The sequence below is a fragment of the Chlorocebus sabaeus genome, chromosome 8 (assembly GCF_047675955.1).
Source record: "Chlorocebus sabaeus isolate Y175 chromosome 8, mChlSab1.0.hap1, whole genome shotgun sequence".
Taxonomy (NCBI): Eukaryota; Metazoa; Chordata; class Mammalia; order Primates; family Cercopithecidae; genus Chlorocebus; species Chlorocebus sabaeus.
Genome location: NC_132911.1, coordinates 13684864 through 13703966, shown reverse-complemented (window position 1 = coordinate 13703966; position 19103 = coordinate 13684864). Strand labels below are relative to the sequence as shown.

At 34.0% G+C, this 19103-nt stretch overlaps 1 protein-coding gene across 2 annotated transcripts in view; it reads left to right on the top strand.

Annotated features, from left to right (window-relative positions):
* SGCZ (sarcoglycan zeta) overlaps positions 1-19103 on the top strand; it is a 480578-nt gene that overhangs the window by 323849 nt on the left and 137626 nt on the right. For both annotated transcript variants that reach the window (XM_073018632.1, XM_037983832.2), the window contains exon 3: positions 16109-16196. In XM_073018632.1, coding sequence (XP_072874733.1) covers positions 16109-16196 — 88 coding nt within the window. The remainder of the gene's footprint in view (positions 1-16108; positions 16197-19103) is intronic.

Below are 19103 nucleotides of genomic sequence, written 5' to 3'. Positions count from 1 at the left end.
GTAAGATTAATATATCATATATGCATATGAGGGATTTAATATTAAGCATGAAGCAAGTTTTTCTGAAGGAGCTGAAATTTTTATATTTAGGTATCTTGTAGAATGATACATCAGAGTGCTAACAAGTTCCATTTAGGGATCTTCCATTTTTCACCCCCTGGCCAGTGTTAAAGTGCACTTTTTCTGAGGGAGAGACATAATTAAGAAGCATATACAGTCAATGATTATTTGGCAAAAATCTATGTCTCATATATGCACCTCTCTTACATCTTTCTTAGGATTGCTATATGGAAGACTTTTTAATGAATTTAATAAAGTAAATCCTGGGCTCCAAGGTTATGGTAAAAATATGGATGAAGCATATGAAAGAACGAAAGCATTTTATATATCATATGCTTCTGCCATCTGTCAAGTATCCCAGCTTTTCCTAAAGTATATCTGTTAAACAAAGTATGTCTTCAAGAGAAAATAAGAGGTATATCAAGCAATCACGTAGTTTTACTAAAAATTTTTTAGGCATGTTCCCCCCAAAGTGAGAGATGTAATATATTTAATGAATAGATAATAAAATAGTTGGCAGTTTTGTTGGTTTCTGATTAGCTCATTACTGCAAAATTGAAAGTTGTATCTAATTGGGCTATTGTCAAATATAATGATGATAAATCAGTGTGATGGGATTTTTGATGGAAGTACCTCAAAATCTGTTCAATTAAGTGACATTTTTATGCCAAATCTCTTTATTTCTACTTATTTATATGAATATGTTTCTCATTGCACACATTATACAGCAAAGGTAGCATGTATCTAATGTTGAACCTCTTTCATTCATTAATAAGTTACATTCATCCAAAGACAGTGAATTAATTAGAGAAAAATAATCTAATTCATTACAAGAATATTTTTGGATGATTTATGTTTTTATTATATTTTTAAAATTTTTAATTGTAATTATCTTTGATAAATTTGTATTTTGTCTTTTTAGTGATGATAAAACAAATTTGTAATGTAATTATCTTTTTATCATTGAATACAGATTTTAATTTTACTTTTACGTCAATTCACAAGCAATTTTTTTAAATGTTGGTGTTGGGCATTAGAAGGAGTAAGCTAAAAGGACAAGTATGTTGTGTTGGGCTTACAATGGAGATAATGGAAGAGATGCAGTTATTAATCATGAAAAAATCTTTGAATGAGCAGGAGAGAGGCTAATGAAGTGGATGTGACAAGATCATAGGAGGATAGATCAATGACCTAAGAGTTCAAAGTATCAAGAAATTATCTATGTGGTAACTGAAATTACCAGCAATTATGACTGCAATGATTCCTGGCAGTATGGCAGTGGGTGAACCAAAAGAAGAAATCCTCCAGGAATGAGGGCTGATAAGTGTAGTGACTTGTGTAGTGTCATGAAGTGAACTTTAAAGGTTAAGGAGGAGGTAGACAAGAGAGAGAATTATCTGGGATTAGTAGTGAGATACATAGAGGACACACACCCACCTCCTTGCCCATTGAAAGAAAGAGCAAAACCAGCCAAAATGGAGAAATAATAAAAAAGCAGTGCATGATTTTTCTGAATCTAGTTCAGTACTTCACTCTGTGGATCAGGAAGTTATTCTGAACTTTGTGCAAATTCATAGTCACTTAATTGTGAAGAATTGTACAGTGCAGAATGTGAATATAAATGAATACAGATTGGTTCCCTACACTTTCTATAACTTTAGTAAACTGATCACTCACATTTAGAATAATGAATCTCACACATTACAAATTCCTTCTCCAGAAAAAAAAAGACGACATTATGTCTTTCACATTCTAAAATGGTAAGTATGCATATTCATTTCACTTTTAAATATGTTTAGTGGAAAGGATGACATTTAAAATATTTTTATCTTGTCAATGTTCTTAATGTAAATCATTCATAGGTATCAAATTAATGTTTTCATATACAAATAATGGGAGATGAAACAAAATTTAGAGGAATATGACACTAAAAGCTGGATTCAATTTTTAAAATCTTTTTTTTAACACTATTCATTCATTTCATTTACTGCTTTACTTATTTTTGACCTAAGAAAACATCTCACTATGTCCCTAATGCTTTATCTACACCTGGTCCCCAGTACCGTTAGGTGAGGCAGGCCTCAGTGCCAACAGTGCAGGACACCGTTTTTTTTGCCCAAATTATAAGCAAATGCTTTAAATGAACATATTTAAGCTTCTCAGAGAGCGAATATCAAATGCTAGTCCTGTGGGAAAACATTTTTCCGTATAAATTTCTTTGCTTGTTTTTATCAGGCAATGAAAATTTTATAATATAACATTTTTATTCTGCCTTAACTGCCAGTAAACTCAAAATAAAATCCAGGGTTCAACTCTAGGAACAAGCTGATTACAAGCAACAAGATAAGTGCTTAGACACATTTATTTCTCATAGTTTAAAAAGTCTTTAGTTCTGTTGATAGATTTTAGTGCCCAATTTAAGACTGTGTTTAAGGTTGTAACATATTTAATATCTTTTTGGAAGAAGTACTGTTTTAATACAAGCATAAATATGTTTTTCCTTCTTTATGTTTGCTCTTCAGATTGCATCATTTTTAAATGTCTCATGAAAAACAGAACAAGTAAGAAAAACTAATTTTTTGCATGTAAAAAAGATTTTTAAAAGTCCTATGAATATTTTTCCACTAAGAGAGGGTTCACACTTGGAGAGAAAAAACTATTTGTATCAATATTTGCTAATGTTTATTAGATGCGGAAATTTCTAGTTGTTTCTACATTTTTAATATAGATAGCTTGTTCTGTAAAGCAAGAATAAACTATTTATCATATTTATATTACATATATAAATAAGGCATCGCTCAGTTACATGTGTGATTTTATTTTAGAACACAGAGTCTGCAAATTTACTAGAGTTCTCATTAGATACCTTTTTACATAACCAATGAACTGTATCTCTATACAAAGACAGATATATAGATACAGATATAATATTCTTTCTGATTTGAAGAAAAAGTTACTTCTGTTAAGTCAAAAAAAAAAAAAGAATGGATCAGCTTTGAGGCATGAAGATTACTTGTTTCATATACATATCAACTGGTCTTTGTAGGAAGTGTAATTGAAATCTCTTTTTCTGAATGAAGCTAGTACAAATAGTACAAGTAAACCCTATGCTTTTATCTTATAGTAATATATTAGTTGCTTATGAGTCCATGTAAGATCTGGCAATTCATAAACAAAAATTAAATTTGCAAACACTTCTTCCTGACTGATACACACACACACACACAACTTACACTTATTTTTTAGAAGCATATGATAATATATGTTTCTAAGTACTATCTTGTTCTCTAATTTCAAGTTACCTACTATTTTATTCTTAATGACAGCCTAGTTTATTCTATATTTACTTCTTAACGCTTACCACCATACTCTAGCCTTCTTTTATTTACTTTTCATGAATAATGAGTTCATTGGTTATGCAAAAAGATGCCTAATGAGAACGTTGCATCTAGTAAATTCTCAGGCTGTATGTTCTGAAATAAAATCCCACAGGCAACCTAGCTATGCCTTAAGTTACAAAAGGATGTATTTTCATTGAATTTCTAAATTTGCAAAAGATAATGAAAAGCCAGCATGGTGAAATAAATTTGAAAAGCAGGGAGTTGAAAAAATAGTAGAAAATGAAAGCTGAAATGAGAATTTCCCTTAGAGACAACTGGCAATACCTGAAACCTGAAGCTCTGGGGACTAATGGCTGGATCAACAGGAAAAGGAACATCAGGCCATTGCAGTTACAAGTACCGTATCCTTGAGCCTCTTGAAAATTTTGTCCTGCCCCCTTGACTTTATATTATCTCCATGTTTGTGCTCACCTGTAGTGCTTAGCAGGTGCAATACAAACTTTGTCTAGAATAATACTTCCTTAATCCTGGTTCCTTAGACTTCTCCCATTTTTTAATTATGATCCCAACAAATAGACAAAAAGACAATCAGAAAATGGGCTACCTCGAGTGAAATTTAACAGAAACAATTATTCACACGTTTAGATTTTTCAATTCAGTGATTGAAATTTTCAAATACAGAATATTAAAATTATATATACATTATGTATATATCAATGCTTCAGAAATGAACAATGGAATAAACATAGCAAAACCCAATAACAGTAAAAACTATATATCTGACAAGTCTGATATGAAAAAAATACATGACAAAAATACATTCATAAATTAATATTTTAATGAATAAGAGCTGGCTAACATAGCTAAGAACTGCTAGCACAAGATATGAAACCATAAGCCAGCATGCATCATAGAGAGATAGGGAGATGGGAGAAATGAGAGAGCATTAAACAGACATGAAAGGCAGAGTGAAGGAAGATATATATAACACATATCTAATGTGAATTCCATATGGGGAAACTGTAAAGAATGAAGAAGAGGCCCTATTAAAGAACTAACAGATGAGAAGTTTTCCAAATTTAATAAAAGACATGAATCAGGCCGGACACAATGGCTCATGCCTGTAATCCCAACACTTTGGGAGGTTGAGGTGGACGGATGACTTGAGGTTAGGAGTTCGAGACCAGCTTGGTCAACATTGCAAAACCCCATCTCTACTAAAAGTACAAAAATTAGGTGGGAGTGGTGGTGAGCACCTGTAATCCCAGCCACTCGGGAGGCTGAGGCAGGAGAATCACTTGAACCCGGGAGATGGAGTTTGCAATGAGCCAAAATCACGCCATTGCACTCCAGCCTGGTGACAGACGGAGAGACTATGTCTCAAAAAAAAAAAAAAAAAACAAAAAAAAAACATTAGATTCTATAATTACAAAGTATCCCAGGCCACGTTTTACAAAGTTAAATTTATACCCACATTTAACATAATGATTTTTTTTCTTTTTTATGATTTCTTATATAAAATGAATGTAAGTCTAATACTATGCATTATTTATTTAAAAATTGTTAAAACAATGTTTTTATATAATAGTAGAATTGTTTTGAAAATGTTGTGGGTTTAGTTGCTAGAAGTTTGGTTTCCAAAATTCACTGGAGATTCAATTTCAAGATCAGAAATCGGCGAACTATGGCTTGCAGCAGACTGTCTCTTATTAAAATATAATATTTTGGTATAATACAGACATGCCTGTTCAGTTCTTGTTTGTGGCTCCTTTTGACTTACAACAGCAGAGTTTAATGGTTTTGACAGAAACTGCATAGCCCACAAAGCATAATATATTTACTATCTGATTTACTGTCTCTTGAAAATAAAAGTTGGCCAGTACATGCTCTAAATGAAGCCGTTTTGATTAATTATCCCTGAGAAAAAAACATGATGTTAGATATCACTGCCTTTGAGTATGTCTTTTGTTTGTTTGTTTGTTTGTTTGTTTTTGCTTTCTTTTTCTTTTTCTTTTTTTTTTTTTTTTTTTTTGAGATAGAGTCTCGCTCTGTCACCCAGGCTGGAGTGCAGTGGCACTCTCTGCTCACTGCAACCTCCGCCTCCTGGGTTCAAGCAATTCTCTTGCCTTGGCCTCCTGAGCTTCTGGGATTAAAGGCATGTGCCATGAACCTGACTAATTTCTGTGCTTTAAGTAGAGAGGGGATTTCGCCATGTTGGCCAGGCTGGTCTTGAACTCCTGACCTCAGGTGATTCCTCCACCTCAGCCTCCCAAAGTGCTGGGATTACAGACTTAAGCCACCACGCCCAGCCTGAGTATGTCATTTAACATATACATCTCTAGCTTAATAATTATCTGGCGGTATATCAGAGTTATAAGAAAAGTCAACATGATTAAAGGATGGGGGTATGGAGCTGACTTAAGACAGGGAAGATGACTTTTCAGGGCGCTACGAGGCAGGAGCCTTGGGTGCAAAGGAACACTGGGACGTGTAAGTCCCTATAGAGGAGAGCAAGGGCTGTTCTATCAGGTCAGGCCAACTTCAATAACAAACCACTCTGGCATCTCAAGGGTTAACTCAAATACAAAATTATTTATCTCTCACTCCACAATCCAGTGGTATTTGTAGGACTGGTGGCTCTGACCCATGCAGATATATGGAGACCCATATTCTTTCCATTATGTGATTCCATATTGCTCTAGGGCCTCAGATGGAGAGGCTAGCACACTGCAGGTTTTTATAGTCCAGGCTTACAAATGTCCTGTATTACTTCTGCCCACATTCCGCTGATTATAACATGGTACTATGATTATGACTGCATATAAAAATGATTAGACAATATAGCTTAACTGCAATATTGCTTTAAAAAATAGTTGACACATTTTTGTGAGCAGTCTTTTCCATGGAAATTGGGATATAGAGGGCAAACATTCTAATTTATAGATTTGTAGGTTTGACACAGGCTGGGAAATAGTTCAAAATTATTTCTTTGCAACAGTTGCAATTTTCTCATTGATCTATGATTTGGGGCCACACTCCAGATCTAAAAGATTCTGACTGGGAGCTTTTTGGAAGTCCATCTCTAGTCCTGCACCTCAGCTGGGCTATTAGAGTCATTCTACTCAAGGAGTGATTTGCAGACCAGCTTTGTTGGCATGACCTGGAAGCTCGTTTGAAACACAGAATCTTAGGTTTCAATGCAGGTCTTCATTTAGAAAGATCTTCAGATGATTTGTATGCACATTATTGATTTGTAAGCATCGGGTTGGAGAAATCTTCTTAGTCATGTCATGTGCTATTTGGTCTGACATATTCTGAATGTTTGCCCACCATACATGATATACTTACTCTTTCGATATAACTAGACATATTTATGTTGCTTCTGGCTCAAAATCTTGCCATCAGTAGAGTTTCCTGTAAGGAGGCTAAGAGACTTGGCTTATCTTACATTAATGTAGAAAAATACCAGAAGTTTGAAATTACACCAGTCATTTGAAAAAGTAATCTCAGGAATATTCCCCCCACCCCCGATTTATTTAATTGAGGAAGAAAAGGATAAGAATTGCTAGAGATCTTCAAACTAATGACTATAGACATTGAAAGAGAGATTATCTTTAGTATTTTTTTCCTGCAGTATTGCCTTATCAGGTATAGCTAAGGTATAACCACAATTAACAAAATGCTTCAAAGCATACGAAATCATAGATAGTGTCTCATACAAGCACAGTAATTGTTACTTGCAAGGTCATCTCCTTGTTGCTTAGCATTCATACATGTGTTTACCATGTTCCTTTAGTAAATAATATGGGTGCTGTATTAGTCTGGGTTCTCTAGAGAAACAGACCAATACATAAAGAGATCTATTGTAAAGAATTGACTCAAGCAGTTAGGGAGGATGAGAAACCCCAGGATCTGTAGTTAGCCAGTTGGAGACCCAGGAAAGCCTATGATATCGTGCTCAACCAAACATGAAGACCTGAAAATCAAAGTGTAAGTTCCAGTCCTGATCTGAATCCAAAAGCAGCAGAAGACTCATGTCCCAGCTTGAAGACAGTCAGGCAGAGAGAGTGAATTCTCTCTTATTCTACCTTTTTGTTCTATTTAGGTCCAGCTACCCTGGGGAGGAAAAAAAATCTGCCTGAATGGGACTACTGATTCCAATGTTCATCTCATTGAGAAATATTCTCACAGACATACTCAAAATAATGTTTCACCAAATATTTGGACACCCATGTCCAGTCTAATTGACACAAAAACTAACCGTCACAGGTAGTATAAACATGTTGTACTTACTTGAGTTTATAACCAATTGCTTATATTTTGTAATTCCATTATTATTTGTAATTATAGGAACATATTTGTCATAATTATTATATCTCTGGTTTTCTCATCTGTTTCTACTGAAATTTCTCATCTGTTTCTACTTAATTTCTGCTGAAATTAAGTTACAGCATAAATCCACATACAGTCAAGTAAATATGTGGCCCTAATGTTTTCAGATATTTGAAACCCTTCATAATCCAAGCAGATTTTAGGAGAAAAAAAAAAAAGATTTTTTTTTTTCAGCAAGTACAAATGTTTAATTATGGTAAATGAAAATGTATCTGTGGAAAATAATGTTAAAGGCATTTTTTTCTCTTAAGCTTTCTTTATCCTCCTTGAAGTTAGAGTTTTATTGGAAAACATGTCCAACTTATTTGAGAAAGGTGAATTTCTTATTTAAATGTGATGTCATTTAAAAATTTTAGAATATAGAGGCTTCTTATTCTTTTTACAGTACCAATTCCCACCAAGATAAAAGAAAACCAGTTTAATAGAGGCTTAGTTCCCTGCTTACTTTCTAGTTTTCATTATTCATGATACTCATATAACATGAACTATGTATCATATACAAATACACATCTGGGATACTCTCTACATACACACATTATCATCATTAGCATCATCATCACCATCATCACGATAGGTAGTTACTAAATTAAGATCATGGTAGCTAATAGTTTCAAAAGTTTCACAGACCTTTTACATAACTCATGACTTGTTTTTTTTCCAAGCCATAAGAGTGCAATACTACAGAAATGAACTAGCATTTTATTAAAAGAGAAGTAGGAAAAAATCTTCGTACAGTGTTTGGTTTGAAAAATCTACCAACTCACCACTGGGTAGTTCCATTCTAGAAAACTTAATTATTTCCTTGATCCGTATAAATAAGTGATTTAAAATAATTAATTCCATTAAAATTTGATTTCTTTGGGCATACGAATTGGCTAAACCATTCATCCAGTGATAGAAAATCACTGCTTTGCCTTAGTCGTTTGCTTTAAATCTGTAGATTGTCTACTCTTCTATATAAAGTAGATTTTCACATGTGCTCTACATTTCTTTCTGCTAACCAAAATAAGACACAATGTCTACATTCTACTTAGTCGACACACAGTCTCTTTGACCACATGAGTTGGGGTACAGCTCACCCATGCTCCCATAGTGAACATACTGGCTGGACAGACAGTAGCACTCAGAGTGGATAGGGTTGGAAACCTGGGGCTGGTGTGAGGGCAAGGTTAACCTCAAGAACAACTGAAGACGCAGCTGGAATGGAAAAGTGACAACCCAACCTAGAAGTGCTAAGAGCAGGATATCTCACAGTTGCTGAAAATGTTGATTGAGAGGAAAAGAAGCAGCGTTTGGGGGAATTTTGTGCCATCTGACTAAACCTGCAGCAGTATTTATCTGGATCTTTGTTACATTAGGTAGAGATAGTACTATTCGCTTTTAGGAGAATGATTCTAGAAGCATTTATTTCCTAAGCCCCTCCATGGAGAAAGGTTGAGTTGGACCATTTAGACTGATAGAGGAAGTGGCAAAATATCCCAGATTCCCTGTAAATGGAATGTCATGTGTAAAACTGCTCCCTGCAGCATCATTCTGTATACATATTCATCAATCTCATCAGTATTATCAGTTGGGAGAAAGAGGGCTTCAGCAAGGAGACTACTCTTATTACTGTATAGCTTTAAAGAGGTGGACAAAAGCCAGAAGGACAATGAAAAGTCGCAGAGGATTCTCAGAAGAGATTCCTAGCAGTGGCTTCCATGAGTAGATAATTTATAACAGAGAGTAAACCAAAGTTGGAAATTCTCAATGAAAGTATTAGAGTAGAAATGTGTAAAGTTGATTGATAAATAGACAGTATCTCTCTCCTGCGTTACTTCACATTCAAGTTAAAATGTGAACGCAGAATTTGAGGAAGTCAGATTAACAGCTCTAGATATGTTTATTTTCATAATATCACTTCTTCCTTTAAAAGAAAAATTTCAATAACTAGATAATTTGCATTCTGAAGGAAATGAATTTCAAGTATTAAAATAATTTTTACTTTTTATTTCAAAGAATAAAATAAACACTTGTTTTGCAGCTTCAGTGGGTCAAATATTAAGGAAAGGAATGACATAGCTGCCTTGGGCACAGGGATGATGAGTAACCATTAAATAATAATTTGATATGGCTTGTTTCACTGAGATGAATTTTTACCAATCTTGCTCTGGGGAAGAAGAAGAAGAATGAGGAAGAGGAAGAAGGAAGAGAAGGAGGAGGAAGGAGGAAGAGAAGGAGGAGAAAAAAGGACGAGGAGGAGGAGGAAGAAGGAAGAAAGAAGGGGAGTAATAGCTTCCTAAATTTTGTGTGATCTGAACACAAATCCACATAAACCCATGTAGCCTGGATATTGTAACGTGCTCACTTCAGCTCATTCACTCAACATACATTTATTGAACATAAATTATGTATCAAGTGTGACACAAACTATACTTTTAAAAGTCCGTATGAGCAAAAGGAATTGACAGCGTACTATGTTTTCAGGACAGTTCAGCTAAATAGAGGTTACAAATCACATGAATGTTTAAAACAAAATAAGACAAAAAGCCTACAACGAGTACTATGATAGACATCAACACTGACTGAGGAACTGAAGGGTGGGAGGTGACTTAACTCTGGAGGAATAGGAAGGCTTCACAGAGGACAGGACTTTGACCTGGACTGGAAAAATATCTACAATTTTTCCTGAGAAAGAGACATGGATAAGAATTTCTGGCCTGGGAAACTGAAGGTGAAAATAAATAGAAGTGGTATGTAGTTGACAAAAATGGGAAATTTGGTTTACTCTTAAATGACGGAAGTGAGGTGAAGTAGACATAGAAAAGTAGAACTGGGTCACATTGTGAAGAGCCTTACACGTTGTGAACATGCATTCGTTTCAAGCTGAGAGTGAGGAATCAATCAATGTTTTGTTTTGTTTGCATTCTAGTATGCCAATATGTTTTAAAAGTATTTTTAAATAACACTGGATATGAAAAATCAAGTGGTTATTGCGATGTGGGTTTTGAATCTATTATAGTAGTAGGCATGGAAAAACAGGAAAAGATGTATTCAAGCAGTATTTCTGAAGCAGCTGATTGGATATTTAGGAAGATTAGAGGATCTGAGGATAATGTAGATTTGTTGGCAAATTCCGTATTTCCATCCTTGAGAAGAAAATTTATCTTCTAAACTATATAAACTTAGGTAACAACATACCAAATTCACATCATCTACGCTGAATGAAATAGGTCACTAATGATCTTTCAGAATACCAAGTAGGGAGATTTGCATGGGCGATACTTTCTAAAATGTGTAGGCAGATGACGGTTAATAACAAACCGTCCTTGTTTAGAATCTGAGGAAACAAAATGAAACAAAATGAACAAGGTCATGCTACCAAAACCTGGATTATAGCAGCAAAGTAGAGGAAAGTAAAGGTCATATCTTAAGCTTTATATGTGTGTGTGTGTGTGTGTGTGTGTGTGTGTGTATAAGATGTTTCTTTTAGTGACCAAAATGCTTAAAGAAATTTTAAAGTCTATTTTGTTCAATTCAGTTTCTTACTTTTTATATTGGTTTGACAGTTCAGAAAGCCTAGAATTAGATGAGCCCGAAGAAACACCGTACTTCCTCGTGGTTGACAGGGCATATTTGAAACAAAATTTCGGAGTTCCAACATGGCTTGTTAGCTTTTTTAGCTCTGTCATTTGAAGCAAGTGACTTAATCTTTCTGCACTACAGTTTATTTGTGAAACAGGAGTGATGGTATCCAGTATTATTAGTAGTAAAATACTGTAGTTAAAATGAGGAATAAATAATAAAAGCAGACGTTGCTGTCAACAGAGGGTGGGCTCTGATCTGTGCATTTTGCATGTGTTGTCTCATTGAATCCTCATAACAAGCCCATAAATTATGTACTATGACCCCTATTTTACAGATGAAGAAACTGTGACACAGAAATGTGGAGTGACTTGCCAAGTCAGCATTTGGCAGCTGCAGGGCTTGAGCTCAAACAGTCAGGGTCCCCTGTCTGTCTTACAATCATGTTATTATCTTGACTCTTCGTAGATGGTTTTATTGTAACCTTCATAAGTAGATGATCTCATACATATAAAGTAGTTAGAGCAGTGTCTGGCACTGATTAAGGGCCAGTAAATGTTGGTTGCTGTTTGTACTACTGCTATTTCACTACAACTTAATGTAATAGTTAAACTGGAGAGAATGAGTATCGGAAGCTAAATCCTTACCTAAAACACTCATATCTTCTCAACAATATTACTAATGCTTTTTTAGGGAAATCTCTATCACACCAGTCTGTTACTGTTAATATTCTCTGTTTTTATGTTTGTTAATTATCTGGTTTATTGTCTGTCTGGCTACTAGACTATGAACTCCAGAAAAGAAGTCTGTCTCCTTTCTTTCTCTTTTGTACCCAGTGGTTAGCAGAAAGCTGAATATATTATAGGCACTCAGTAAATATTTGTTATAAATAAAGTGAAGGCAATAGAAATAAAAAGAAAAAGATCATTTTTCCATTGGTCACATGCACAGCCTATCACAAAAAATATTAAAATGAGAAGAACACATTTCATTATTTTTCTCTAACCATTAGAAAATGGCAGCCATGCCCGTGGCATGAAGAATATGTTGTGTAATAGAATTGTAAGCAGAACCTCTCAGGCCTACTTAACAGTCTCACTGCCTTTCTCACTGGATCACCTATCTGCTTTGTCTACAGAGTGACGTAAGAAGGCGGATATGTCCTCTAGAGCTAGAGCCAAGTCCAGGTCAGCTCCAGAAAACCAGGAGATCCCTTATTTATGGGGGATTTATTGGCTTGGAGGAAAAATAATTACATTCGAAGATGAAGATTTTATTTTTCCAAAAAAAAGATATTTATGCTAGTATATCATGCTATATATTATACCTATTATTTTATATAGATGCTATATATTATATATGCTATATACTATATATTTATAATATCATATGCTATATATAAATATTATATTTTATACTAGTATATCATGCTGTATATTAACTACGTTCTTAGTTTTACAAAACTTAAATGTCTGATTCCTACTCCATGAAAAAATATCACCAAAATAGATTTCTCTCCTTTATGTTCTCAGCAAGAATAAACTGTTAGAGAGTACTACTATGTCTATTTAAATATCTTAAACCACATATTAGCTTTCAAAATTTTGGAACACAGGAGTATAATATAAAGGATATAAACCAGACAGTGGACTGGAGTAAAATATTAGTATCAGTTATTTTCTCATTTTCTCATATAGAGATCTTTGGAGAAACAAACACAAGAAAGAAGACATAGAACTTAAGGAGTAATTAATTCTTTATTTAGGGAAAACATTTCTTAAGTGTCTTTCTTTACTTTTGTTAAGACGTGATATGTTGGTGCTGATTCTCACCTAAACATATATTTGAGATCAGATTTGTGAATTGCTTAGGATTGTATCTCCGCTTAAATGACTGAAAGATTTTTCATCATTATGCGTATTTTTATTGCATGTTTGTTTTAATTAGTACTGAGTGGATAGTGTGCAAAAAGTCATGTGTTAAACCTCGAATGCATGAGCAATGGGTCTAATCCACAAAGATAGCATGGTACTGATATAAAATACAGAAATGATTATGTGATTTGTGGATGGAAATGATGATCTTATAGGCATCAAATTTCATTTATCAAACATGAATACTTGGTTTTGGTTCAGCTCACTTGATCACATTATAATAAATAAGTATAGCATAATAATATATTGATGTTCATAGGAACACAGCATAGAGAATAACTCACTACCTCTGAGAGCTGTATGTTTATGGTTCTACTAAGTAAAAAACTTATGGGTGCTATCACAGTGAAATTTTAATCTAGATATAAAAATTTAATTCTGACCAAAAGAATTAGGAGAATTATATGACAAGAAGGGAAGAGTGCTAGAGGCAGAGCTTCAATAAGATCTCTGTGGTTAGAGTAAAAGGAGATTGCTATGTTGCAGACAAAGATGTGGAATGATTAAACTTTTAAACTTTCAATTCTTTTTTTTTTTTTTTTGAGAAAGACTTTCACTCTGTCACCCAGTCTGGAGTGAAGTGGGTGCAATATGGGCTCACTGCATCCTCTGCCTCCCAGCTTCAAGCAATTCTCCTGCTCAGCCTGCCGAGTAGCTGGCATTACAGGTGCCCACCACCATGCCCAGCTAATTTTTTGTATTTTTAGTAGAGATGGAGTTTTGCCATGTTGGCCAGGCTGGTCTCAAACTCCTGGCCTCAGGTGATCCTCCCGCCTCAGCCTCCCAAAGTGCTGAGATTGCAGGTGTCAGCCACCATGCCCGGCCTAAACTTTCAATTCTACCAAGTCTATTTCTCTTTTAAATTAAGTAAACTATCCATTGCCTTCTCAACCTATTTTTTCCATCTTAACATGTTTAATAAAGCAATAATCCTTATATTTACATAGTCTATAAATTATATATACAAATGCTTATGCTGTTTTCCTCTACTGTTCACAGAAACTTCTGTTTAATATGTCTAGTAACTCAAAAACATATAGTGTCGTATATTCTAAAACTCTAAACCAAACTCATATATGCTATATCATGCAAATATTGAGAGAAAGTGAACATAATTTCGACCTATAGCTTTTTCACAATTTTTTGAACTGCAAGATGTTTCATAGACTTCTCCTGTTTCTTACATTCAAATATTCAATTGTATTTAATTCAAAGCTCCTTTTTAACATACTTAGGTTGAATTTTGCCAAGATTGAATAGAATTCTGTGTGTGTGTGTGTGTGTGTGTGTGTGTTCACATATGAACCATCATCTTTATGTCATTATCAAGAGACAGCATTATTCTTATTGGGTATAAGATAGCTGTTTGCAAACCATCTTTAGTCCACAAACTCTTCCTTAAACAGGATTTGGACGTATCACTTCATTAGGATGATGTAATTAATTTTAAATATTTTAGATTTCTTAGGAGATAAATGTCTGCAGCATAGCTACACCTGTGGAAAAGAAAACTAGACTTTTTTCTTTTAAAACTGCAGAAATAAAACATATGTATATAAAATCACAAATTCCAAATCCTAATATTGAGAGTTTTAATATAGCTTACGTGTGAAAGCACTTGATAATTGACATTGACATAGACTTGACATACTGCCTAGATGGTGAGGATGATATTGATGGAGACTTTCGCAGTATTTCCAATGCAAGCACCAAGGGAGCAAGTATTTTTCTATATTTTGATCACCGAAATGTCCCCAACTCTAGAACATTATATTGTACATAGTGAGTATGCAATGAATATTTATTGAATAAGTTAATACAGATTTGTAAACGATCACCCTACTTAGGTTTTAGATCAGTAAAATGAGAATGTAGGGATTTGGATGTTACTTGTCTGAGGGAGGTATGACAAAAGCCTAGTATGTGAGCTGTTAAGGCAGTGTTGTTGTCCTTCAATAAACTATTTTCACTGTTAAATGCTAAATTACTGATAGAAGTCAACACGTAACCAGAGGTATATGTCCTAAAGCAGAATTTACAAAAATCTTATGTTCTATATACTTCCTTGCAAAATTCTTGTATGATTTACAGAGGATTTCCATGAGATTGAATAATATGGTACTGTAATATCAATTTTACTCTGAAGACTTTTTATCTACTGAGTAGATAAAAATTCTTTCCTTCAGCAGCATGCTAAGTAATAGTCACATAACTGTGTAGACATGGCTGTCGCGGTTCCTGCTCCTGGATCTTTCCTTTTGTGACAAAATTAAGTTAAAAATAAAAAATCCCAAATAGACACATACAATTAAATTGCTTTGTGATAAGTGCTTTAAACAAACTAAATGGAGAGTGGGAGTCTGAGGATTGAAAGACTCTGTAGTTACTCTGATTAGATGAGCCAATTTTGAGAAGGTGGCGTTTAAGCTGAGATCTGAAAGTTGCAACTTAAACTTAAAAAGGGACTTTTGCCTTTGGGATGGCATCTGGAATATCTGCACAGCCAGGCATAGGGGACACTGGGAGAGAAAGAGGAAAAGGGTTACTACACCTCGATGTACAACAATCAGTAGACTTGGAAATGCTTGCATCTGATAGTACCACTTACAAAAATGAAATATGCTGTCTAGTAATTATTATGAGACTCTCAGTTTTTTACACTGTCCACCAATGATTGGGATATTAAATTAACTGTCTAATATAAAGCAAACAAATTAAATGTTTGAGAATATGTAAACAAATGCAGTATAATTTTATGTAAATTTGACTATATTTCTGCTTTCTATTTGATTTATTTATTTTATACATGTTTCCCAGGATAGTCCACTGGTCTTACAGTCTGACAGGAATGTAACAGTGAATGCAAGAAATCACATGGGACAGTTAACTGGACAGCTGACCATAGGTGAGTTTTTTGGGTAAAGATTGCCCCTACTGTGCTTGGTGTTTTTGTTGTTGTTGTTTTTGTTTTTTGTTTTGTTGTTTTTGTTGTTTAGAGAGAGTCTCACTCTGTCACCAGGCTGGAGTGCACTTTGGGAGGCCAAGGCAGGCGGATCACGAGGTCAAGCGATCGAGACCATCCTGGCCTACTGAGCTTGTTTTAATTGAGAAAAGTAGAAGTATGTTATTTCTCTGATATTTAACTCAACATCCCATTACAGCCCAGTTTTCTTGTACATGATTTGACGTGTCATAAGCTACTCATGTTTCCTCTATTTAGTAGTTATGACTCTTGTCAATATATTATTATGAGATTGAATTACATTTATTTTGCTGATCATTACCCTTGAATTATGAAATGTACCATTTTTCTAAGAAATATTTTCATAGCATATGTTAAATTATAATAAATAAACTTAAGGAAATGTGAGATGATATAACATTTTTAGGTCTATGTCCCTTTTCTAGGGGAAATATTTTCTAATAAATTGTATCTGCTTATACAAATTAGAAATTACATGAGTTGAGTATAATAAATATTCACATTTATCAATTACTTCTACATTTGATGTTGAAATTATCTGTATTTTAAGATTTATGGGCTTTATGTGTTATTAACATAAATTAATGGTGAAGTGTTACTTTTTTCTCATCTCAAATAAATATTTTAACTTAGAAATTTATATCAAAATACAAGATGTGATTACTTGACTCAATTTTTACAAGAAGGCAAATAAGTAATTTGTAATGTAAAGTTTTGATATGCATGTAGATTCTGAATTATTTTTATAACACTATTGGTTCTGTGGATAAATTGCTTAATATAAACATGACATATCTCTTTATCTATACATACATGCACATATATATAAAGAGATAGAGAATGAGAAAGAGAGAAAGAGGAAAGTAAATTACAGCTTTGAGGACTGAGGTGTTGTTATTTTAATGAGAAATTAATCATCTTTAAATGCAAATGTATGTTTCCAATATTTCTAATTAAATTATGCAAAAATATTGCGTTTGAAATATGAGCTTTAAAAACATGAATTTGGATTCTGTGTACTTAATTTGTAGGTATATGTTTTTTAATATTTGTTTTGATGAAACCAAAAGGGAAACATTTTAGTATATATGAATTTTCTAAAAATATAATTTTATTTGTAAAAATTGTTTCGCTTTACATCACAAAAGTTTGTCATTACATATCTATTAATTGCTACAACTGGATAATGTTTTGTGATAATTAGAAATATAGCAGTTATAGAGGGGTGCTATTAGCAAATGGATTCAAGATTAAATAAAAGAAATATGTATATGGATATAGAACTAATTCAGAAGCAAAAACCGTCCACTTAAATATTCGTGCTAATTCACTCCTGTTATGTTGCAACTGCAGAAACTATAGGCCTATGGAAACAGGCCTAACCTTGGTAGATTTTCCGTATCCTAATTTTCTTAAAGTTGAGAACTCTTCAGCCAGATGGAACTTCCTTTTGCATTCAGTCTTTGATATAAAAAATTCTTAGTAGAAATGTCAAAATGTAAATTAAGAGTCGGGCACGGTGGCTCATGCCTGTAATCCCAGCACTTTGGGAGGCCAAGGCGGGTGGATCACGAGGTCAAGAGATCGAGATCATCCCATCCAACATGGTGAAACCCCATCTCTACTAAAATGCAAAAATTATACAGGCATGGTGGTATATGCCTATAGTCCCAGCTACTTGGGAGGCTGAGGCAGGAGAATGACTTGAACCGGGAGGTGGAGGTTGCAGTGAGCCGAGATCGGGCCTGGGCGACAGAGTGAGATTCTGTCTCAAAAAAAAAAAAAAAAATAGTTAAGTAACTGCACAAAGATTATATACCCATGCCCACTGTCAGACACAATAGCTACATAATTCCTGCCTATAGAGCAAAGCAATCATTTGATTATGTGAAGTACAAATACTGTTTGCATTTCACTGCATGCTTTCCTGCAGGAAATAAAGAATATAGTGTGCTAGGATTTTCAGTTACCTTTCCAAACTGATTGTAATGTTATATTGATATTTGCCACATGAGAGAAAAATAGCAAGAGGAGGAGGGAGAAAGAAAAAAATGGTAAGCTGAGTTTTAAATGCAGCAAATTATTAAGTTAATGACACAGCAGCTTATTGTGCAGAGACATACATTTATTCCAGTGAGGATTTAACTTAAAAACTATTTAATATCCTGGTCCTTTGAGTGTATTTTTGATGATTTATGTATTTTTACTGGTTTGCATATTTTAATGAACATAGAACAAAAGAAGACTAGGGCTGTGTGAAAGGAGATAATGTTTTCATTTTTGAAACAAAGGCACAGGGAGCTACTTAGTAGTTGTTTGGGTGCCAACAAACTAGTTAGTCTTTTGGACCCTCTGTTTTCTCATCTCTAAAAGGGAGATAATGACACATTTTGAATGCTGTTATAAGCATTATGGTGATGTCAGTGTCTACAAATGGTAGGCAATTGTATATTGAATCTATTGGTGTAATGATGGTGAGTGTAATTATTGATATCACTTACATTACAAATACAGTGATACTATGGGAGAAATCTCATGATGTTTTTCTATTCTGTGTATCTGTGTGATATTAGATAAGGTTGAATTATGATACTGTTGAGAGAGATGTTACAAAACACAACACAGAAAGTGTTTCCCATGTTCAGAAACTCTTCAATTATGTAAGAATAAATTTACCTTTATGTAGAGTTTGAAGACATACTTGAATAAGGCAATGTAGAAAATTAAAAATTTATTTCTAAAGACTCTAATTTTAATTGTGTATACATAAAGTAGCTGTTCTAACCCTCCTAGTCTATTTCTTTTCTTATTCTTTCAGTTTTTATGTGT